The sequence below is a fragment of the Tympanuchus pallidicinctus genome, unplaced genomic scaffold, assembly GCF_026119805.1.
Source record: "Tympanuchus pallidicinctus isolate F22 unplaced genomic scaffold, pur_lepc_1.0 scaffold4, whole genome shotgun sequence".
Lineage (NCBI taxonomy): Eukaryota > Metazoa > Chordata > Aves > Galliformes > Phasianidae > Tympanuchus > Tympanuchus pallidicinctus.
The window spans coordinates 19,813,115-19,838,118 of NW_026294758.1; the positions used below are offsets into that span (position 1 = coordinate 19,813,115).

Below are 25,004 nucleotides of genomic sequence, written 5' to 3' on the forward strand. Positions count from 1 at the left end.
CAAAACCCACAGCCTTCTGGGGTTTGTACAGTTAGTGAAAAATAATAACCCTCTAGAGTAACCCAAGTCAGATGATTGAAACTCACTTTAAGTCCCTCCTCTTTTTCTGTCAGCATTTAACTATCCATCAACTGTGCCAATAGGCCACTGCTACAAAAATTTGGTACACTGCCTCCTAAGAAAAAATCCTGAAAACAAACTGAGGCCTAATTCTGGTGTAAAAAGGAACAAAACTTGAAGGAGGGGTTTTCAAACACCCATTCTGGCAGCAACCAAACACTCATAGGCATTTTCAGTACAGAGGCTTTTGCCATTCTGCATATTTTTAGGTGCCTCAGAGGGACACAGCAAGAGGGCTGCTGAGCCACATGAAATCCTGGCCCCTGCTTTGCACTCTGCACCCAAGCAGAGCAAGCATCAGTGAAAAAGTCAGTGAGCACAATGCAGCTCAGCATGAGCAACACCTTCGTTCCTCAGCTCCACCTGGCAGTCCTCCTGTTCACTGATATGTCATTTTTCTCCCTGTTAAGGAGAAAAGGATCAAGGATCATATCTACGCAGGTCCACCCAAAGATCACCCTCTCCAGGAAATGCCACTGCTCCAACAGTGCTACAGTGGTGGCATGCCAAGCCAAACAGGAGAGAAATGCTCCATCCCAGAATATGCCAGTTCCATTCTTTACCATCTAAAACTCCCACTATTCAGTCAGGACAGCAGAGCACACAGCACAGTCATTAGAACAAGAACATCAGGTTTGCAAAGAGGCATATACCTGAGTGAGAAGTCCAGCGTCATGCCTGTGAAATCAAAAAACTTAAGGTATTCTTCAGCCACAAGCTTGCTGAATTCATTGCTTTGAACAAAGAAGGAAAAAAAGAAAAGTTAGTCATTCAAGAGTGAACTCCCCCAAATCAGTAACATGAACAACAGGACATATGTCCTCACATCAGCACGTACTTTTTACCCAAATGCTTTGCCACATCAGAGCGCTTGAATTTGTCCAGATGGTAGAGGCGTTTAGCTAGGTGCCTGGCTGCTTCCAAATTGCTGCTGTTGCCATTGCTGAGATCATGGCCAAGGGCTCCAACAGCATCTTTCTCCTGAAGTTTATTGCTCCCCATGGCAGCACTGGAGTCTAACACCATATTCTGTAGTCCAGCAGCCCTATCAGATACAAAAAATGTGGGAAGAAAAAAAGTAAGGCGACAACACACAGCTTTGAGAAGGATTTAATTCCTCTTAGAATAGAAGGTAATTAATAGTACAAAAGTGATATTACGTGATAGAGCAAGTATCAATTAATTGAAGGAGTTATGTAGAACAGGGACATTTATTTAATCGCCATTAGAGTATAACAGTTAAACATGGAGATCCGAATACGGGTTTTCCACTCTAGAAGCACACTGTGCTTCAGACTCACCTTTTGAATACGCCGTGTCCAAAACCTGCTCACTGAACAGAAATCTGCCATCTGCTACAGTCAACCCACAACTGCACCGACAATAATGGCTTCTCACTTACTTCTTGAACTAGTATTTTTTAATCCAATCATCTGCAAGCAGCAGGTACCCAATGCGTTTGAGAACAGTGTAAAGAGGCCTCTGTATAAGCGAGCCATTAGCTACTTTTCACAGGAAAATGCAGCCAACCAGCTAGGGTGTTGAGCAGCTCTATGCTGAATCAGCACAAGTCCCTTCCTCATTCTTCCCCAGTTGTCCTGGAAACAATGCTACTCCCCAGATAACCTCCCCAGAAGTCTTAGCAGCATCCATGCAGCCCACACACGGAAGGCATCCCATCAGGAGGCTCCACCAGTGATAGCAGCAGGACTTGCAGAAAGGAGCTTGGTGTGGAGAACTGGAGAGAAACATAAACCACCGGGCCAGCCCAGAGAGCTGCTCGCTTTCCTCCTGTTCCCTCATGGCAGTAGTGATTTCCCTCATCAGTTGCTCAGAGTCAGGATATTCAGCATGTTCAGCAGTCCCAGGGCACCTTATATAAATCACACATTTATAGATTCCTCCAACTTCTGCTGCCAGAGGAAAGTTCTGGCTAAGCTGTGTATTGCTTGTCCCCTCAAAGAGGCAAAAACCTTCTACATAAGAAAGCGTACCCCCACATACATTTCCCTGCACATGGAAAAACCTTTTTTTTAAAAGTCTGCAAAAGCTTTTCCCAGATACTTGTGTGAAAATTTATGCACAATCTCAGTTCTGTGTGTGTGTGACAGCATTTCTATTTTTTAAAAAAAGTACTATACAGAAATTCTTTCCACTAAGTCTTAGTTTACAGGGAGCTAATGTGTGATCAGCAGAGGCCATGCGCAGGGCAGATATGAGTGGAATGAGTTAAAGATGATTTTAAACACAACACTTTGACATGCCAGAGTTTCATATGCCACTGCAATTTTCAGGCTTGACAAGCCACAGTCAGCACAACTGAACACTCCAGCAGCAATTACCTACCAGTTTACTGGAAGGTTCTTTATAGCCCTCCAGTGATGAGATTTTCATGCAGTGTGAACTAAGAACAAAAATATTTGCTATTTTGCACACCACCTTCAACACATACCATCACTTGTGCCTTACCTCTCTTTTCATATACGGTTTAATTGAGGGAGGTATGCAGTGCTACTAGAGGAAGAAGCGTTACCTACAGAGTAACATCAAATGGAAGAATCAAACACACCTTCAGTACAACTTCTGTTTTCCACCCCCCCCCCCCTCTTTTTTTCTTTTCTTCAATTTTAACTGAGTATTTGGGGAAAACAGACATCCTCTTCTTACAAATATGCATTTATTTAAGTGTATATAATAAGGTGTTTCATAAGCATAAATATAAGGGCTTCATTCTCAGTGGTCTATCATGGGATTTATGACGAAAACACAGCTTTCAGAACTCTGCCCACAAACCACCCAGAAAGCAAATAAAAAAGAATATCCTCACAGTGTTGATTTGGGGAATATCTCTTTAGCCCTCTTCAACAAAAGGTTGGCCAACATCTGAAATTTCCTTATAAATTTGCTAAATTTGGTCTACTCCAATCTTGTGAAGAAAGCAAATTCCCAACTCCTCTGACATGTGGCCAAAGCAACACCTTATCCGTTCACACCTGCTACAATAGGTTTCAAACACCTATCTCTTACCATTGAACAAGAGCAAAGAATAAACAGGTGAGCTAACACACCCATAGTGCTTTCCACACACAAAAGCTACTTCAAAAGCCAGGCCAACTCGTGCAACCTCATTCATAAATCACAGCCTGTTTCACCACCACTCTTTACTAAAGGCAGTATTTATAGCCTGGAAAGATGGCCAGAGCTGACAAGGAACATCTGCACTCTGTTAGGAACCAGTGCACAGCAAGAGTCAGTATTACCACAAACCTCCAGAAGTTTAGAAAGAGAAGTGCCAGTGTCTGCCACTTGGTGAAATGAACCATGCAGGAGCTGCAGGCTTCTGTTGTGCCTCTCAGGCTGCCATTCCAATGCAGAACAGACGGAGGAATGAGGAGCGGCTGAAGGAGCTGGGGTTGTTCAGTCTGGAGAAGAGGAGGCTCAGGGGAGACCTCATTGCTCTCTATAACTGCCTGAAGGGAGGATGTAGTGAGCTGGGGGTCGGCCTCTTCTCTCGTGTCATTAGTGATAGGACTACAGGGAATGGCTTCAAGCTGCGTCAGGGGAGATTCAGGCTGGACGTCAGGAAATACTACTTCCCTAAAAGAGTGGTCAGGCACTGGAATGGGTCACTAACCTTGGAGGAGTTCAAAGAATGTCTGGATTTTGTGTTGAGGGATATGGTTTGGTGAGAACTATTGGTGATAGGTGTATGGTTGGACTGGATGATCTTGTAGGTCTTTTCCAACCTTGGTGTTTCTGTGATTCTGTGAAAGCTCAGCAAGAAGCTGACAGAGCTGCGTAAAAACCTCACCCACCAGCTTCCCCGATTTAAATTCTTCATTCTCACTGAGAGTCCTGGCACACATAATCAAATCACAGCTTCTTTCTGTCCTTCTGGCAATTAAGTAACACATTGCTTAATTAATAAATACAAGAAGGTGGTCAAATCAATAACACAGGTTGTCTGTAAGCCTCGTGTTCTGGGAAACTGGAAAGAGACTTCAATTCTCAAGTTTCCTACACAGTGAGTAGACACTGCTTGTACCACCAAAGGCTTAGGTATATAAACACCTTATGTTCACAGCATGGCTACAGCAAGCTGTCATTTCTGTGTTCCTCCTGGACAGGTCAATTCAACAGGGCCTGGAAGGGGTGACATCTCCTGGCACCTCCAGGTTCTGCAGGTATACTCTTTCCATCCATCCCTCATTGCAGAATGCAGATATTGACATCAGCTTCCCTCTGCAAAGTGCCTATAAGGGACTTAAACAAAAGGCAAGGAGTGACCCATGTTGCAGAGACAGGCTTGTCTTCTATGGTCTGCAGCTTCTAAACATCTGGAGTCCACAGCAGCATTACTAGCTAAATAGAGACAAGAAAGGGCTTTAAACAGAGAGATGACTGGACATGGATTTCTCATGCAGCTTTACTCTTCGTCATACAAAATGAGAAACTTTTACTGACAAAAGTGGGCTGAAAATGTAGTAAATTATATTTCACTTAATTCTGTATTCAAGGCCAAATTGCAACAGTACCACTCCAAATTGCCTTCACAGCAACAGCTGCTGATCTTCATCCTTGTATTGATCTTTTCTATCAGGAAACAGAAGCTACAGAAAAACAAACCTCTTTAGCCTCACAGTGCATGGGTTCTGGCTTGAAATCAGGTACTGACACCTCTTTTCTGCCCCCAGCAATGACCATCCTCCCTGCTGCTTCTGCCAAAGCATTCCTATATTCTCATGAGCATGCACATGCCCTGGGCAACTATTTCCAGCAGAAATTACAGCAATTCAATGAACAGCCACTGCAGTAAATTCAGTGCTAACAGCAGCATCTACTTCTCTGTACTCACAAATGAAACATGCAGACAGCAACATCTGCAAAGCTGCTTTCCCAAAGCATGCCTCAACAGCCAGGAAGGGTCTGAAACTTTTCATAGCATTTTCTTTACTTCATTACTGTCAAGGTGCATGGGGATTTAGCTCCTAGCACCAAGGTATCTCACTGTGCTCAGCACTTGGCACACTTGATCTGTTTAAGAATCCTCTATACTAACTTCCATTTTTGTCTTTTTGATGCTGTTTGCAAAATTCAAACTTTCATAGTGATGCTGAAGAGGGCTGGTGAACAGATAGAACTTCCCAAACGCACGAGAGCAAGACCACTAACCCACAGGTAAGGGTCCAGGCACGCTGCATCTCAGTTTCTATCTCCCAGTCTACAGGACTGCAGATGGAAACCTCAAGATGAATACCTGCAGTGTCAGGCACATCAGACCTTGGGATGCTCTTAATTTTCAGCAAACCTGTGGGGAAATAATTCTCAATTTTGTCCCAGAGAAAAGCACATTAGCATTCTGCACTATGGGGAAAGAGCTCCTACTCAAATATCAAATAGAGCAGCCAACACAGCCACCAGCCAGAAAATGCTCAGGGCTCAACCTAACTGGATTTTTTTGGACAGAAAGGAGGAGGGAAGCAGCAGTAACACAGTTCATAACACATTTTTTTCTCTCAAACAAACATGCATGCCCTTATTATGAGCCCTGCTTCAAAGCAGGCTAAGTCAGGCATTTGCCAAAGTCTATCAGAGCAAAACCATAGCAATTATAAAAAATAAGGAAGGGTGGAGAAGAGTTCTGGCTCACTGAAGCCAGGGCCAGAACAAATGCTGTCCGCAGTAGGAACGCAGCATCTGCCAGGGAGCAAAACCAGGGCTGCTAACGCTACACGCTACATTGCTCGTTGTTTGAAATGCCTTCACTCCAAGCCTTTTGGTTCCCAAACAGCCCCCATGGCAGCTCTCAGCTTGCAGAACAGCACAGACATCAGAAACACAGGAGTCACTGACAACAGCGTGGATTGCTGAGCCCAGCTAGGCTGTGTGAAAAATCTCTCCCTAAGAGAATGAAGTCCTGCCCCACAAACTTCCAGAGGAATGCTCATACTCAGCCAGCAACACGCTTCCATGCGTTAGAGCAGATGAGGAACAATTTGTGTCACTGGCTGAGCTGTATTTTGAAGGAGCTGAAGTGCTTGAACAGGTTGGTTCAACCCTGGCCTTAGACAGAAATGAAACCCTGGCAGCAGGAGGGCATGACGACTTGGTTGCTGTTGCAAATGACAGGCTGAGAGCTGCTCTGAACCAGGTTCTCCAGAGCCAGAAGTGAGCCCAAAACCACATCAAGCAGTGATTTACCAGTCACCTCCAGTTCTGGGGCTCTTCCAAAATTAGACCACGGGAGGTTTTTAAAAAAGTAATGCTTTTTCCTGGTAGATGACTCATTGTGCAATTTCACTCTGAACTGTTTAATCAGCTTTGAAGTCCTAAGAAGGAGTTCTCTTCAAAGGCATGCTTTGAAGTAGATCACTCTTTGAGAACTGGTGCAGCTGCACTTCGCTGCTGTGCAGATCAGGAGATATCCATGAGCACACATGGAGGGAGCATAGACTGCACAGACCTGAGACACCAAGGAGCTGTGAGAGGTACTCAAGCTCCTTCATGTCACAAAGAGTGGAAACAAAACAGATAAACCCTACAGTCTGTTACTGCCTATCAATGAACATATACGCAAAGTCACTTTCCAGCACTGAATGAATGGTGTTGCTTAAAAATAAGCTCTTGCTCCCTAAGATCAGATGCCTTTTTCTTTGATTAAAAGAATTCCTGTTAATCATAAATGCAGAGCTAACTGCTAAAATGTTCTGAACATGCCAATTCTGGTAGGGTTGCATTGTAAATGCTGCCTTTACTGGATTGCAGCGCTAGGACACAAAGTCCCTCCACACAGAGACAAGATTACAATCGTTTTAGGAGACAGTATGTCCTTTATTAAACTGGCTCACTGCCACCCAACTACAAGTGTTTCACTAAAAATAATCCAGGTTTGTTTTCCTTTCAACTTCATGCTCCTTTCAACGCTATGGTAGGGTTAGAGATGGTAAAGTGCGCTCTGGTCCCCATTCTTTTCAAGCGCTGCTGCCCACTATGCCTGCCCTCCATCCCAACAGCCACAAAGCAGCAGGAGGAAAGGAACCCACAAGATACCCTGAGGCTTGATGGACAGCCCGATGTGGCCAAGGGACATGGCAGCAACCTGCACTCGGCACTGCCTCAGGCTGGCAGGCGCCTGGGCTTGGGTGAACAGGGGCTTTCTGACCCACATGGCTTTGACTTTAATGGAGGAATGCCAACACGTGCCAGCTTAGCAGAGTTGTTGACAGCTTTATACAGAGTGCTTTGGGAACTGATCAGCTGCTCCATGTTCCCTCCCACCTTTTTTTTGTTTTTGTCAGCTCCTGGGTATTTGTTTTGTTTGCTTTGCTTTTGGAGGAGGCTGGGAACTGAAGAGGCGAGGAATCAGCAGCCCTTTTTGCCTAAAACAACAGTTTATTTAGGAGATGGAGGCACTTTTACAAAGTCTCACTGAACTTGCACCACAAGCACTGTGTTAACCAGAGCAGGGCAAACCTGCACTGTGTGATGAGAGCCTCACCACTAGTTACCAAAGTACCCTCCAGCAGGGGACACTATGATGACAAGTGGCCTAACATTTTTAATGTGACAAAGGGACAAATCCCTACCTGCCAAAATAGTGACACCAGCTTCAGAAGAGCCCCAGAGAGGGGCTGAGAACCAGCAGTGTGCTCAAGTGGCCAAGAAGGCCGGGGGTATCCTGGCTCGTATCAGAAACAGTGCAGCCAGCAGGAGCAGGGAGGTGATCGCCCCCCTGTACTCAGCTCTGGTGAGGCCAAACCTTGAGTACTGCATTCATTGTTGTGCCCCTCACTACAAGACATTGAGACCCTGGAGCAAGTTCACAGAAAGGCAATGAAGCTGTGAGGAGACTGGAGCACAGATCTTATATGAGGACCAGCTGAGGGAGCTGGGATTGTTAGTCTGGAGGAGGCTAAGGAGAAATCTTATCAGTCCTCAAACTTTCTCAAACTTCCACCTGTGGTGAGGTGGGGGTAAGCCTCTTCTCCCAGGTAACACCAATAAGACCTACAGTTGCACCCAGGGAGGGTCAGGTTGGATATGAGGAAAACTTCTCCAAAAGAGCGATGCTGCAGTGGCACAGGCTGCCCAGGGAGGTGTTGGAGTCGCCATCTCTGGAGGTGTTCAAGAACTGTGTGGATGTGGCACTGAGGGACGTGGTTGGTGGACACGGCGGAGATGCACTGACAGTTGGAATTACTTAGTGACCTTACAGGTCTTTTCCAACCTTAATGATTCTATGATTCTATCATTCCAAAGAAACCTATCCTTGCAGGTTGTGCCATATTGTCTTCACCTGGATTTAGTGCGTCTGTGCCAGGCTATCACATTTCCTCACATCTCAGTAGCCGATGGATTCAGCCAGCCATGCACAGAAAATGCACTCCAGTATGTGTGTGCTTGCTGTCTGGCTGCAGACACATTTGATACACTCACTATCCTGTAACGACAGTGAGCAACACTTCTCAGAAAAATCCTCCTTACTCCAGGCCTTCTTGCAGTTTGAGAAAAAATGTAACAATGAGCATAGCACATTTTCTGCACCTTTGAAAAGGCACCTGAGAAATACAACAACTTAGATGCATTGACAGGCAGGCTCAAGAGTGACTTCTGCTTCCATTAGTCCCCTCAACCCTTTCCAAAGAACAACTTCCACCAGAGGGTTGCATCATCCTATGTTTACAAAAAAAGATGAGCTCATTTCCTAATTCCTGAAACTGCAACTGCTGTGCTGTCATTGCAGTGATTTGAGAAGTAACTTCAATTTTCTAAATGGGTGAGAACAGGTGGAAAAAGGCAGCTATGAAAATCTCCACTTCTGTGAGGTGCTGCCAGCAGCCAGCACAGCATGACTTACCCACTCATCACAGCAGAGCCAGCTCATAAGCAAGCACACAACCAAGAAAATACCAGCTTGAGAGGAAGTTGCAACTGTTCTTATTCACTGCATCCTTCTCCATAGGTCCAAAGCAGTGAATAAAGAGTAGTGGTACTTTCTGACAGCCCCACCCTCCTAGGTCCCCAGTGTCACTGTGATGTCACACATGAAGGCCAACACATAGCCACTTCACAGCTTAGGGATCTTAGGCAGATTTCATGCTGAATGAAAACACACAGCCAAGTCATAGGGTGAGTATTCAAAAGGGAAAAGTCCTACCAGGCTGCAGCTGGAGAGGCTAATAAAATGAATGAAGAAAGTTTACCCATTAAGTATGCAAGTTCTGCATCTCACATTTACACTGAAAATCAAATATAAGCTACCACTGGAAAAATAAAAGCAAGGTGTAAGCTGAAAGCCAGAAGTGTAAATTCAGTGTAGATTCAAAACTGACTTTATCTATCACAAAGTTTAGTAAAGAGGAGTAAGGAAAGCACTGGAAATGATCCATATGCAGAATAAAGAAAACAGCTGGGAACTACTATGAGAACTTAAGAGGTCCAATCCATTAAGAGTAACTTGACAATCACTGGGAACTACAGTCAACATTCTTCTGCATCTGTTCGGAAAACCAGCAGATTGCTTTAGGGAGTTTGTTTCCCACCACCACCCCCTGAATTACAAAAGAACGCATATGAGACTAAAATTGTGTTTGCATTTCTAGAGAAAGAAAAACAAAAAACAAAGAACGTGCAAAAATTGCTGAGCAGCAGCAATTCTTTGAAGATGATGGCAGGTGGCAAATATTTTGTCTGTTTCAGTATTTGGAGCTGCTAAAGACATTTTTTTATTCTCTCTCCTTGGATTTGGAAAAATGTTGGGCTATGTCCTACCAAGAGACCACACCTTCCAAGACAATTCAGGAGGATAAATGCCAGAAGTTGGATCTTCTCCTTTTTTTGTTCTGACAGTAGTATACAAGAGAAGAGGGAATGCAAAGTCTGCTACAAAGAATGCAGAAAAAAAGATTAAAACAAATTCTCTGTGTAAAGTCAGAAAACAGAAAAGAAATACAGCGATCATCATAGAGAGAACTGCTTGCTTTGGGACATAGTGATATTCAGTTGCTCACTGCATACATAGCAAAGACACCTGAGGGAAAAGTGAGTTATAGCTTATTGTTTTAGAAATACATAACCTTTCTCCCACTCTGATTAAGTATGAATGATTACACCTATTTTGGGTCACACAAACTCAGGCTCAGTGTCTGGGAAGAATCTTGAGAATACTCTTCTTTATTGCCTCCCAGGAAGAATAAATCCCAGGCACTGGGCCTGGGCCCCTTTTCCATCTCAGCACAGTGCCGACACAATGCAGGAGCACTGCCCTACACAGGCATGCAGGTGCAGCTGCAGGGATAGCTCACAGGTAAGAGGACCAAATACCACCCAAATACGATCTTATTGCCACTGCATGCTGTGCCATACTGTTCTAACAAGATGAAGGCTATTTCCAGGTCCAGAACCTCACATACACTCTCAGTCCCTGCCAGCTGGGGAGACTTAAACCTATCTCAAGAGCAGAAATTTGTTTTTCCCCATTGAAATGTCTCATACACAATTAAGAAAGAGATTAAACCCCACAAAAATGACAGGAGATGGAGTCATTCCCAAAAGAACACAAAACGCACACACATCTTTCTTGAGGATCCCATTCTCCTCACATCTGAGCCAGATGCAAAGGGCAAAGAAGCTCTGCTGGGAAAGGACTGCTTCTGCAAAGGGCTGCACAGGTTCCCCTGGCCAGCTGTAGCCCAGGGCAGCAACACCGGCCCCTGCCAGGGGAGCACGCTCAGTCCTGCAAGCTTGCGCAAACACTTACTGCATTCAGCCATGGCCAGCAGCTGGTAGGGATGAAGTATCCGGATGCAGAGGAGCCCATAGGAACTAGCAGCCCGCAAGCCTTTAATCTCTCTCTCTCTCTCTTTTTTTTCTTTTCTTTTTTCAGTTCTGAAGGCATGTGACTGGCCTTTACATACCAGGGCTGACCCCTCCCAGAGCCAGTGATTTCCTAAGAGCTGGGAAGGATGTTATCCTCCCGCTCGCTCAGCAGAACACGGAGTCACTGCAGGCTGTACATCACAACCTCACGCCACCTAGGGTCCGCGTGCCATTAATGCCCGCGATCTTCCCCGACAGCCGCTCGAAACCGCGGGCCGGCCCCATTCCCAGGCAGCACGGCCGCCAGAAGCCCCCGATTCTCCTTTTGCAGCAGGGACGCCGCGTGCCATTTCCAGATGTAAAGCTCTCTGCTTCCATATGCACCCTCTCGTCCCATACGGAACCGAGAACTGTCAGTGATTCACAGCCTTCTCCCTCACCAACTAAGGCAGGTACTGGAAAACGTACTCTACCTACACCCTTTCCCACACGCTCTACATATCATGGGAATATCCGCGCATTGGGAGCTGCAGCGTTTTCGCTTTCGGTTTTTGTTTCTCTCAGCTGGAAGCACGGCTCCGGCAGAAGAGGAGAGGCGGGCAAAGCAGCGCGATGTCAGCCCGCCCCCCCCTTGGGAGCCCCCGCCCACCCCCCGCTTGCTCCGCCCACCCCCCGCTTGCTCCGCCCACCCCTCGCTCGCCCCGCTGCAGGGCGCAGGACGCGGGGACCTCCGGCGGCTCCGCGCCGCACTGCAGGCGGGCACCGACCGGGATGGGGCAGTTCGCTTGTCAGCTGTGTCTGGTTCACCTGAGCATTACAGTAATGTTCCATCTTGACAAATCACCTAAATAAACCCTATGCAACCTTCAGCACTCAAACTTCACTCCTCAATAGCATGCTGCAACACCACAGTTCTTCTGTGGCTTCAATGCTATAGCATACATGATTTACCAGCCATCTGTGCCCCGGTATAAAACAGTACAATTTTAGACTATCATAGTGGGGGGCGGTTAATTAAACTATTGTCTGGAGAATCACCGATTTGGGCACATCTGTGGCTGGCTGCTCTGCTGCAACTACATTCTTTTATGCATACCCACCATAAGAAAGCAAACTCTCAGGCTTTGTACCTAACAGAGTCATGCAGATGGCAACAGCACTTGGTCTAAAACACACTTCTGTGAAAATGTTTGTTTTATTAGTAAGGAGAGAAGCTCCTTAAAAAGCTTCTGTTAGTATTTCTCTATCACTGCAAATTTAAACTCAAATGAACTTAATTCCTAATGAAATCCACACTAGGTGGGCAATCAGCACGTTCCCAAGCTCTGCCTGAGCTCACTTCATCCTCATGCTGTCTTGATAAGCCCGTGTGAACCTTACCTGAGGACACTTTTAAGCATGAGGGTCACCTAAGGCAACAATGATGGAGTAACAGAGTGCACACACTGCTCGTCTTCCACTACTCCACAGTCTTACAGCAATTGCAGGTTTCAGTGGAAGGAGCTGCAAGTGTCAGGACTTACCTCAGTTTCTAACTCTAAGCTCCTCATGAAGCTGACAAAACCACCTCTGCTCAATGAATAGTTTACACTTGCAAACAAAAGGTCTAAACACATAAAACACCTTCTGCTACAAATGCCCAGGAAAGCTCAGACTATACAGTCCCATCTAAGGAAATAGTCTAAGGTTTACTAACATAATGTCCTGTCTCTGGAAGAAAGAGACTCAAGGCACCTTTGTCACTTGCAAGATCTCTCACTCCTCCACTGCTTTTGGCTGTATCCTTGTGCTGTGACCTGTCCATCTCCCCATTTCTCTTTGACAACACCTTATGAGGAAAGTTTCTCATGGTGCGAGTTTGCATAAACTTACAGAATTTTTTGATTACTTAGCCCAGTGTTTGCTTCTCCCATAACTCTCTTCTTAATTGTCTCTCCCTTTGCCTGAATCTTCAAAGTTTTTGCAACAATCCTTTCTCAGTCAGTTTCTAGTGCACTAGTTAAGACAATCAGCCAACTAGTGCACTTAACTAGGGCAAAGTGGGAGCCAAGCCTCGTCTCAACAGAAATAACTGGAAAAAGTCTTGCTGATCTCGAGAGGAAAAGAGAGACACAACTTTAACATTCAGATCATGGGTTCGCTTGGACAACTCAGAGTGCAGAGGATTTTACTTTTCCTACAATTGCTGCTGGTAAATTCAGATGTAAGTGAAAACAAGAACATTCATCTGTATTGGGTCACTAACTTCTCTGTGACAGATCCCAGAGATGCTACAACACAACTAATCCTTTTTCTTATTGCAGGCATCACAGAGAAACCTACAAAAATTTGCACATCTGTACTTCCTAATAAACAGTGGTTTGGATGGCTCTTTTCTCTTCTACAGCTCACTTTATTACACTAGAAATCAGTTAGTGTATGAAGCACGCAGTGTGCAGGATCATAATTACACTCTGAAATGGTGTGCTGAAGTATACAAGGATTAAGAAAAATTAAGTACAAACACAGAAAGCCCATCCACTATTTTTACCTTCCCAAATGAGGAACTTCTGTGACATCTCCTCTGAAGAGTGCTTCGCTTACATTCCTTAAGCCATTGGCGATCTCTTCACAGCAGCTCTTTGCTTCCCCATCAGGGGGAAGATGAAAGACATCCATCTGTCCTGAGGCTGAAGTCCGCTCCAAAAACTGACTGCCCTCCTTCATACGCTGCTGGATCATTGGAGTGAGTGGCATCTCAAAACTGAAGTAGCTATCAGGCTCCGAGTATAATGTCTCCAAAGACTCTGCACTATAGTATAAAGAGGTATTGTCTAGGATGTTTTCAAACTGCGAGCTGTACAGATCGGTGGAGACGTCAGATTGCCTTTGTCCAACCACATCTTCATATCCTCCCATGGTTGCTTTTCCCTCCTCCATGATTCTAGAAATGAATCACAAACAGCTTGTTTCAGTTTGGCAGCTAAGGTTGGACTACTGAGAAGACCTCCTCATTCCTGACCTTTGAGAAAAGAAAGGTCTGTGCTTTGTACAGGAGAGCATTCAGTGGACAACACACTAGCTTCTCTCCTCATGCTGCCTCCACTTCCAACAGCACTATCTCCCTCTCTGCTTTGTTACAGTCTGGGGGATGTGAGATTCAATCTGATGGGCAAGAGGCAGGAGGGGAAGCACTATGTACTGCCTAATGTAAGGTAATGTCAGTTTCTCCACTCAGAAATTCACAAGCTCTCCACTAGTACCACTCTCACTGGCCATGCTTGAGACAAGCTGGAGCCACAAGCCCAGGTGGGCACTCTGTTGGCCTGGAGGAAGCCTCTCAAAACTGTGAAGCAAGCAAGATCCTGGGCTGAATCCTGCAAGACCACAGCTCACACAGCATCAGGTAGGAAGAGTGCACCCTGGTTATTTTTTCAAGCTTTCCCCCATTTGAGACAATCCAGCAATTTTTGACACGCCTCATGATGAGACTTGCGTGCCCTCATGTGGCTGTAAGGGCCTGAGACCTAGGGGCGGATTTCAAGTGTTCAGTGCCATCAGGGCTGAAATGGCTCTAGCACTAACCAGAGCAAAGTGCTCAGGGACCCAAAGGGACACATGCTGACTGGTTCACAGACACTGGTGCACCTGTCATTCCATCACACAGTCAGTAAGGAAGAGCAATCAAATCAGGACACCCTTACAAAGAATGGCCCATACTACTCTTCCATGTGCTTGGCTCAAAACCAAAACGTCTAGCAGGGTACATGTGGGCAGACCTATGCAGTGCCTAAATTTAATGATATGCCGCAGTTTCTTCATCACACAATCATTACCAGATTGCAAAAGACAATTCCACGCTTCCAAATCTGAGCCTCATTTCCAACTCCAGCATTGTGGTGTGGACTGGGTTCAGCTAACTTCTGGCACTGCCCATGACCGTACACTAAACATTACTGTTTCCACCATGCTGCAGGCAGAAGACAAATGAAAAATGCTGCTGATGGCAAACCAAATGGTTTGTTCCCAAATGGGCAGACACAAGTCCCATGCTTGCAAAGAGAGACACTCATCCTTCCCCCCACATACCACTCAGGCACCATCTCACCTGCCATGATCTCTCGCTAGCACAGTGGTCTCCTCCTTGCTGCGGTTCCTCTTGTCCTTCACAAAAACTTCATCCTCCCCAGTTTCATCAAGCAGTGCCAGAGGAGCAGCTCCACGGGCAGCTCCCACCCCAGGCTCTTCCCAGACTTCACACTTAGCACTGTCTGGCAAGGTGACCAAGCTGGAGGCAATCATCAGTGGCACAGAGTGGCTCGATGTTTTGGGGAACGCTTTTCTCTCCACAGATGTGGTCTCCAGCACTGAATGCTTCTTTCTGCTCTGGTCCTCTGCTTTCTGCAGCCATAAAATCTCCACCCCTTGAAATTCTACATGTTTGCTCACAGCTGCCTCTTTAGAGAGCCTCCTCTCAGGACCCATTTTCATTCTGCCTTGACTGTAAGCTGAAAACTCCTCAGATTGCACCCACTCCTCCACTGTGCTGGCCGCTTCCAGGTTTGTCACAGATGGTCTATGACAACTTGTCTCCTCTGCTGTGTGGACCTCCTCAGCTTTATTACTGGTGGCTCGCAAGGACTCAGACTGCTTTTCACCAGTCCATATTGTATCCAGATCTTTCTCTATGATCAAGTGCATTTTATCCTCAGCTGTTTGCTTAGATGGAAGAGGCATGTCTGAGGGTTTTTCTTGGCCTGCTGCAACTGGTTCTCTGGCTGTCTGCACATTTTGGCAGCCAGGAACACTCTTTTCTTCCATGTGCGTCTCTGAATCAAGAGAAGTATTTGCTCTATGTTGTACTTTTGTTGCTTCTAGCTGTTGAGAAATTTTCATAATCTCTGGCAAGTTACCCACAGGTTGCAAACCTTCTTCTGCAGTGTGCAGCTGTGCTGCCTTAACCTGAGCTCTAGGCTCATCTGCAGAAGCCACAGACTGGGGAGGAGGCCTGCCAGGTATGTGGTAACGGTCCCGTTCTTCTGGACTGCAAGTCACAGGCTCTGCCTGGCTCTTTGATGAAGTCCTCAGTGCATCTCTGCTTGCCTCCATAGTGCCGTATTCTGGAAATTCATTGATGATGGTGTGGGGCAGCAAAGTATTACTTCCATGGCCACTACCTGCAAAAAAAGAAAATAGAGTATGGATTTACCTAGTATACACATAAGCAAAAAGCCTAACCTCCCCTCCCAGCTTTTTCATAACAGAGCAACTGCGTTCACTCCTGAAGGGAAAACACCACTCTGTTTAACTCACTTCTGCGTGCTCACACTGCTGTTATCCACAACTGATTCTTCTTACAAAGGAGTTTTTGGGCAGCCCTACTTTGGAAGTGTGTACTGCTGAGGAAGGAATGCCAAAAATGTCTGCTACACTTCGGAAAGGGTCCCAGTGGCCCATGAATATCTAAGGCCACATGCCAAATGCAAAATTGAAGAAAGCAGACATTCAGAGGTTCAACATCCATCCACAGCATGTGTCATACGCACATCAGTTTTTACTTAAAAATTACTTCTAGGTAATTTTCACTTATTAAGATAAAACACAAGGAAGGTAATCAGCCACACCTCATAGTAAATATTACAAAACCATTTATGTAAATTACATGGTAATTCAACTTTCTGCCAGTACCACCCTCCTGCTTTAGCAACTCAGGCAACTGAACGTCTTGTTACACAAATGCATGCATACCAAGTAGCTCTCATTTTCTCTTTGAAAAAGTAAATTCACTGCTTCACAAAAAGCCTGCTAGCACTCTCTCCTCATGCTGCTTCTCAAACCAATGTAGTAAACAAAGAGGGAGAGAAAACAATCGGTGGCATTTTCAAAGGAGCCGAGTACCCAGTGGCCCCTATTGTTCTTGGGTAATACAGATCCAGTTGTTCTCACAGCGAGGATGAATCAGCATGGATGGCACACTGATGCCTATCTGGCCACCTGACATCATGGTCCAAGGAGGAGATGAGCTTTCAGAAAAAGCAGCTGCAGCTGTGTTCACTGTAAACTTAGAGAAAGGCCTGGCCTGAGGTTTAAATTGCTTTAAACCAAATAACGAGACTAGATCCAAACACTACTCTGAAAAACATTACAAGGGACATCTCTGAAACCAGTTATCCACTTGCACTTGGATGCTTTGCCCTGTTTGAGGTGTATCTCTGGGTGCTGTTCTACAAACACATGGCTGCTGCCGCTCCAACCTGGCCACAAGCCACTGCTGAGAAGAAACTCACATATCTGTGTAATGACAGGCTGAGTTCAAGGTAAGAGGGAAGATAATTTAATGCGAGTTCAGCATCACACAAGTGTGGCTATGTATCTGCCAGTGGTAGATACACAGACAAGACAAGATGAAGCAGCCCATACCTGGCAGCTAACAAGACAGTAGCTCTAACCACAGGGTTAATACTGCAATACTGCGCTTGAGGTGAGCATGCCCTGGATCAAACTGACAGACTCAGGCTGTGCCAAGACACAGTTTCTTTCCTTGTAGGTTCTCTGGTATCTCTGCACCCTTGATTTATTCACTCCAGAATAAAACTTCAGTGTGTCAGATTTCATCAAGATGACTGGGCTGCCACTGAGGACAGTGTCTGGGCCAAGTAAGGATCTCTGCTACAAGATTCACGCAGCCTCAGACCAAACAGTAAGATCCCACATGGCTGTGAAGTGCAGAAATTTGTCGACACCACACTGCTAGTCTGGCTCCATCGCAGGGTTTTCAGCTCACAGTTGCACTGGAGGAGTAACAAGACAGCGAAGTCTCCTGCCCCAAGATGAGCACTTCTAGATGTAGTGCCTTTTCTGGGAGCTCCAGACAAACAGCACCCACTGCACACAGTTTCAGCTGCACAACCACACCGGGGATGCATTCTCTGTCTGTTTTACGGCACCGGCACCAGGTCACCGTTTGGACATGCTTCTGCCAGGAAAAGACATGAAAAGAACAATGCTGTGTGGTTGCAGAGCTTTCATACTTGCACCAGCACTAGCTCAACCTCAAGCCAGCAAAAGGCTCCCAACAGTTGAAATGAGCCCGGTGCATCACCCCCCAGACCTCCATGGAGCTGAGATGCAGCCAATGCATATTGAAGGCCAATCTCCAACAAAGCCCCACATACAGCTTATGCCAAGCGGCCAGACTCGTCTCTGTTAATTGTTATCTTAGCTTCTGAACCGAGCTGACGGAAACAGAAGCAGCCTTATTTCTAGCCCTGAATGGTGAACACATTGCTGCATGCCTCCTCTATCGCCGGTGGCTGCTGCACACAGCAGAAAGCAGTCTCAAGAAAGTTTCCGGTTTGCTTTCCTCCAAAATGTTTTCCATAAGCTACTCCCAATCAAATATTACCCTCCAGCAACCTCAGTACACTCAGGAAAAGCCAGGCACGTAGAACAGGCAGGTATCTATGCAGGCACAGAGACACATGGGGAAGGAGCATGGCATGCCTCTCTGAGAACACGCAAGCTGCAAGTGTTTCATGTGGGCAAGAGTGAAGCACTTCCACAGTATAAAATTAAGGCATTTTCTACATGATGTCTACAGCAGCAAAGCTTTGGCAGGACTTCTGCACTGCAGTGTGACCACAAACAAACGGGTTTCTTGCTTTCACAGCATCCTGGAGAAACATTATATCATTCAGAGATGAATGGAAAAAGTTCATATGTGGCACCAAAGCAACAGCCTGTTCCCACTGCATGAAGTAGAGCCACACACAACACTGCCACAGTCTCTGCTCCATATGGACAGCAGCACCACCTGCACCTGCAAGAGGCAAAACCCTTCCCACTGCTCAGCACATCTCTTCAGGTGCCAGTGTCTGGAGCAAGCTGAGCTCTTTAAGGGAAACTCCTCCCTTATTCCCATCCACCACCACAGCATCATGTCTTGCTGCAGCTACTGGCATATCCTGTCTAATCCCATCCCCCAATATGACTGCATTACAAACAAGACTAGAAAAGCAACAACAAAATTTAAGGACTGCACTGAAGATGCGCAGGGAAAAAAAAAACACCCACCACCAAACAAACAATGAAAGGACATAATCAGGTAACACCGATTTCTACTTTGCATTGAAAGCAGCTTCTTTCAACAGAGCAAAATTACAATGAGAGAAAAGGCTAAAATACCATGGGGGCGAGTGGCTAGAAAACAGAGACCGGGCGAATATAATCTAACAGCAACTGGCAGCCTTTCTGATGACTAGAGACTGAAAGAATTCATGACTTACATCAGGCATAGATATGATATTTCACAGATAAATAACCACTCCAATTCAATCAAGCTTGTCTGCAGCATAATAGAAGGAAATTCTAGGAAGAAAAATACAAGTTACAAGCATAGACAGACATTCTGTTCACAGGTACATTTTACAAAAGAATGGTGTGAGTGTCTCTCTCTATACATAATTTATATATATATGTATATGTATATATATATATATATATTAGCTAGGAAGAGAAATCAGATATATTTGCTTGAACAGTCTCCTTACTCACAGAGGTTACTGTAGCTCCAGCAGTTACCCATTGGTCAAAGAAATAAAATGCACAGATCATCAGTTTATCTATAGCGATACCAGCTAATTCAATTGCTGCTGTTCTAGTCAACTGGAATCGAAATAGTTTCAAATTTCCTGGCAGCTGCTGCCCTGCACTGCACACAGTGATGTAAATGGAAGCTTTCTGAATATTATGAAACTGATGGGGGAACTGCAGTCTCATTCAGTCTATCGCCGGAGCTAAGGAGTCCACTTTGGCAGCTTGCAGGGGGAAAAAGATCTCCTCTAGTGAAGGCTGCCTGCTTGTGCTTAACTGCTGCTTGCTCTAGTAGTGTTCACGGAGGAATAAAGGAGCAGAATGGTGATCCTGAGAGTGTTGTGTTGGTTTTAGAGCAGAAGGTGTCTGATAGCATTTCAGCATTACTGAGCTGAAGGTTTCACACAACAGTGCAGTCATCTTGCATCCTATTTCTCTGCAGCTCTCAGCAATGATCACTAGCAATGTGTGGGTGAAGCTGCATGCAGAATCACAGCAGTGACCTCTTTCTACTGCAGACATTTGTCGCCTTTCTTTGTAAAAGCCAAATCAGGGCAGTATAAACAATGTGTACGTTACAAGGAAATGATCTCTGGGTGACAAAGTTGAATGAACAGACCACAGCCGCTGCAGCACTATCATTATCTGCATCCATACAAAGAGGGTGGGGGAGCCATGCAGACTGCACACTAGCACTTCACCTAGAACTATTCAGATCTACAGGGCAGCACCTGCAGACTGAGCTGGAGCAGACCCTGCCTGTGGGAGAGCAGGGATGCTTCTCCATTGCTGTCAGCAGCTCTTTTTCCAAATGATGTCACTCTCCATGCCCTGATAGTCCTCTGCTAGCCAAAGCCAAGGGATTTACATAATGCGAGCACTGAGCTTTTCTGATCAGACTGCAGGCATCCACATACCAGGCAGCCTGCAGCCGCTCTGGGCTTTTGGACATTGTGCTTACCCAGGAAAAGCTGAAGCCAGGCCTCCACCTGCCCAGCAGCACAGTGCAAAACACAGCATGGTGGAAATATGGGAGCTGACTGAAGCAGAGAGAGGAGTAGGGCCTATAAAATAGGTGCAAGTTAAACGCCACTGCTTTCTCCACACTCTCTTTGGCAAACACGCAGGAATGTGGAGGGGAACCAGAAGGGCCTTAGCAGAAGAAGCAATCATGCTGCCTGAAATCCCTCACCCCAAAGAAAAGAGGATCAGAAAAGGTTACAGACAAGCCCCAGAAACACAGACCCAGTGGAGGCCAACAGCCCAAACTGAGTCCACAGTTGCACTGACCAGCATAGGACAGGACTCCATCCACCAAGCTATTTCTTGCTGCTCAGGAAGCCCCTGGCCCATAGGACATTAGAAGACCTTACCAGAGAAGTATCACTGTGTGTAGTTCTCTGTTCCCTAAATTCTAGTTTTGGCCACAAGAGGCTGCAGGAGGTGAATCTTCAGTCTGCCATGGGACAGCTGCTCTCTCATCAGATACAATACCAAGAGCCTCTCCAGCTGCAAGCAGTGCTCCAGCTCTTGCAACCTGCCATTCTGCACAAGTCACCACTGCATGTGAACAGGAGACCGAGAAGGGCTTCCAGGCTGCACACTGAAATACTGTCCATTAAGAAAGCAACGACCAGAATAGCATGTTATTAATTTCTTTCACAGAGTTTTTTCTTTTTTTTCCCCCCAGAGGTAAATGGGATTTGAAAGTTTCTGTTGTAACTCAAACTGCACTGAACTACAAGTTCTCCACTGGGCACCTCGTTGTTCCTCAGGCTGCAAGAAGGATGGCACCTTGCCACAGCAGACTGCAGGCCCACACTGAGCTCAGAACAGGACCCAGTCCAAAACTAACACACAGCACGTGCTGGGAGAGCTTAGTGGGAGGGATTATATGCTACAAATTGCTGCATGGGCTGCAGATGGTCAATGAGATAGCTTAGTCCCCAGAGTCATTACCCTGGAAAGCAAATGTGTAGAGTGAAACAGTTCTAGCATGAGAGCGAATGGGAGGGAATACAAAGGGAAAAACTGGGCTTCTGTTGTGACATGGGTAAGTCTTGCTAAATGCAAGGTGTTTTTCTTCTTCAATACAGCCCACAGTGACTGTCAGAACATCAACTTTGGGGTTTAAAAAGCTGGAAAGCATAAACATTGATCCCCAAATTCAAATGGCAAATCCAGAAAGAATCCAAACATTACAATTTATCCACTGCAGAAAGGAAGCTCCTAACAGATGATTTTCCAGGTTCAGACAGATGTAGTGATATCAAGAATTATTTTAAAAACCTCCAGCTGACAGAGTAATCTTCTGGAGCAATGACAACCCACAGCTGCTTTGACATTCACAGTCTACCAAGGGAGGACTCCCTGTATGCACTTGTATTTAAGTATTTAAAATACTGTGTTTTTAACAAATCTTTTAAGAAGCAGCAAAAATCCTTGAAACAGAAATACAGAAAAACCTCTCTAGATTTCAAGGTAGCAATGATGTCTTTAAAAAAAAAAAAAAAAAAAAGCAACAGTTCGTCACAAATCTGAGAAACTCTTGGTCCTCGCAGCAACCACTGAGGAAACCAGACATACCCACAGGAAAGGATGCTCTTTGTTGCATTTTGAGATTCAGGATCAATAAACCAGGCTAAAAAGAAGGCATCCTATGCATTCATCAACACATCCGAGGAGCTGGATATCAAGTTACACAGTTAAAATAAAAATAGCGCATGGAGGGATGTATGTGTCTCTTCAGGCTTTGCTGCTGAAGGTGTGGTTGGACACTGCATGGGAACTCTTCAGGAACTGGCAGGGTGAACAAGATTCCCTTCCTCAGGAAGCTGAGCAGTCTTAAATAAACAACACGGGATTCCAGAGCAGAAGCTGCTCTGTGTCAGATGGTGAGTAGGAAAAGTATTTATTGTACCATGTTATGCTTTTTCAGTATGATACCACACCAGAACTCCATCTACCTGTGCAATTATAATATTCTACCTGTTCATTATCAAGACTCCCTGAGGAGCAGGACAACGTGCTGCTATTCCTCCAGAAGACTTTAGAGATGAACCAGGACAACAACCTGTCAGAGGGCTTATGCCTATGTGCTGCCTCCCTCATCCTCCTCAAAAAGTGATGGGGCTGAGAGGTGCCCAGGGCAAGGACAAGCAACAATGCAGCTGTGCCCCGCTGTGCCCACGTATGGCATCACATCAGCCACCAAAGACCCTCCTTTTGTGCTCATGAGCAGGGCTCCATCATGCCAGGGAAACGTTTCTACTCAGCTGCTGCTGTGCTTTGCCTGCACCACGTACAATCAGGGTGCCTGAAGGAGACCAGCCAGCACCAAGGGCAGCTGGCAACACCAGCCCCCAACTATCATGCACAGCCAGCAAAAGAGGTAATTACTGCCTCCATCTGGCATTTCCTAGCCATTGAGTGTTTAATTCTGTGCTTTTAAAATCAATAAACAAATAGCCCATGTTTTAACTATAATTCCTACTAAACCCCTGCCCTTCAAACAGCTTTGTTGTTTACTGAGTCAAGGATGTGGCAATCTCCTCCCTGCAGCTCTAGGTTATGATAACTTGTTAAAGTGCAGGTCACAAGACGTGCAATTTCTTCCTGCAGAGCAATGAGCTTCACATAATGTCTCACTACCCGGCAGAGACAGCAAACATCAGGGACAGCCACAAGAAAAAGTAGTAATGCATACTATCATTTAAAAACCCTTGCCAGTCTTCAGCATGTCACAAACAATGGTAGGACCCTAGTAACAATAGGAATTTAGCTTACAGATTCAAGTGTACATAACATTGAATTTCCACTGAGCGTGTGAGCACCGCATCTTAGCTTTCCAGATTTCAGTCTTAAAGTGCATCCCTGCTAAATGTTGTGGAGTGGATCTCAAAGGTACATACCTATCTTCAGGGGCTCTGTCACTGCAAAATGGACTTAGAAATCTGGCAGCCCTTCAGTCCTCACAGAATGCCCTTTTGCACCTTTTCAGGAAAGAAAAGCCACAGACAAAAACACCATACTGGGGAGGACAGACTTTCAATGCCGCCTGGAGGCGGGAGGAGTGAGAAAGAAAAAAATGACAGAGGGTGGGGTATTGAAACAGAAAGTGATGTGGTTAAAATGCTGAGGAAGCCTACAGTTAGCCATCCCCACAAATATGAGAATGGTGCAACATGTAAGCAAATAAATCTGATCTAAGGGAAGTTTTGAGACTTAGGGTCAGGAAGGTGCCATGTTTGTGCAGACGCAAAGAAGATGTAGCAGAGATGGACATACATGACTCAAAATGATGAAGACAAAGAAAGCAAGGCAGAAGAGCAAAGAACTTACAAAGTTAGTGATATTTTACTATAAGTTACAGGTATAACTTTCTTAAGGCTGCTTAAATCAGCCATCTAGGACCACAAAAAAGACATACAAAGAAACAACACCATGCTCTTCCTTAGGTCTTGAAACAAGTCAGAGAAATCTACAGCAAATGCGCTCATCTCCATGATTCACATTCAAGAATAAATATTGTCACATGGGTTAAGGTATGTATTTCCTTCTCTTCTGTGTGCCAGCTCTGGCACTGTTTGATCACTTGCAGAGGTTATTCAGCATGCATTGCCAGGAGAGACTTTGCCTTTTGTTAGACCTTTTCTTACCAAGTTTTTGCTGGATTAAGCTTGCTAAGAAATCAAAAGAACAGAAGAGTTACTATGAGGCAATGCACAGCAGTGTGTGGCTGGAACCAGTCCTTTTGGCAGAAGCAAGCTGTTACAATGAGCTCAGCTGCCTCATGACACCTCACTGTACACAAAACAGTGAGTGACAGGCTTTCCAAAAAGCTATTCGTTTCACCAGGAATTCAAAAACAAGCTTTTCCCAGCAGCTGTTGGGAAAGACCAGATTTGCATAGCAACCCCAGGACTACTTGTACAGGGCTTTTTTTGTGAAAAAGATTAAGCTTTCTGTTACAGAGGAGGACTAACAGCTTCCCCTCCTAGAAGTATCAGAGAAAAGATTTCATGCATTTTACGAAGATATTTTCTTGGATTTCTCTCTTCATATGATAGGCATTAGGAATTTCTTGGATTACATGTTTCTTTGAGCAGTCATTTTGTAGGGCTCCTTCGAAAATAAGGGACACACTTTTTAGGACTGTCATTTTGTCAAGACTCTTTTTTTGGCATTTAGATGTATGAAGTGCTAAGTCAGAAAAATCAGTACTCTGCAGCCTACCAAGGCCTAAGAGATGGGGCTGTTCAACAGAGACCACTGTTTGCATGGCCAGATCCAGAGGAGGATATGCTTTCAGACCTAAACAACAAGCGCCCTTTATGTTAGCGATGCTGAGAAGACGTCTTGTGCACTCCCACAGAGTTCAGATTTTAGAAAATATTTTCTTTTGCTGGAGGCAGGAGTCTGAGGCACTTCTGAGGAGTTTGGTGAGGCAGTGCTGGGGCACGTGGCCACAGAGACCATGAGCAGGGCTCTGCAGG

The 25,004-nt window shown here is 45.5% G+C and overlaps 1 protein-coding gene across 8 annotated transcripts in view; it reads right to left on the reverse strand.

The window, feature by feature from the left end:
* The window catches only part of PSD3 (pleckstrin and Sec7 domain containing 3), a 119,795-nt gene that overhangs the window by 80,785 nt on the left and 14,006 nt on the right, over nt 1-25,004 (reverse strand). For 6 of the 8 annotated variants that reach the window (XM_052700359.1, XM_052700354.1, XM_052700353.1 and 3 more), the window contains exons 3-6: nt 15,026-16,094; nt 13,469-13,861; nt 959-1,165; nt 774-854 (exon numbers count right to left, since the gene is read on the reverse strand). In XM_052700359.1, coding sequence (XP_052556319.1) covers nt 774-854; nt 959-1,165; nt 13,469-13,861; nt 15,026-16,094 — 1,750 coding nt within the window. Of the gene's footprint in view, nt 1-773; nt 855-958; nt 1,166-10,879; nt 11,012-13,468; nt 13,862-15,025; nt 16,095-19,202; nt 19,285-25,004 lie in introns of those variants that run through there. The other 2 variants (XM_052700360.1, XM_052700361.1) reach the window with 2 other exon arrangements.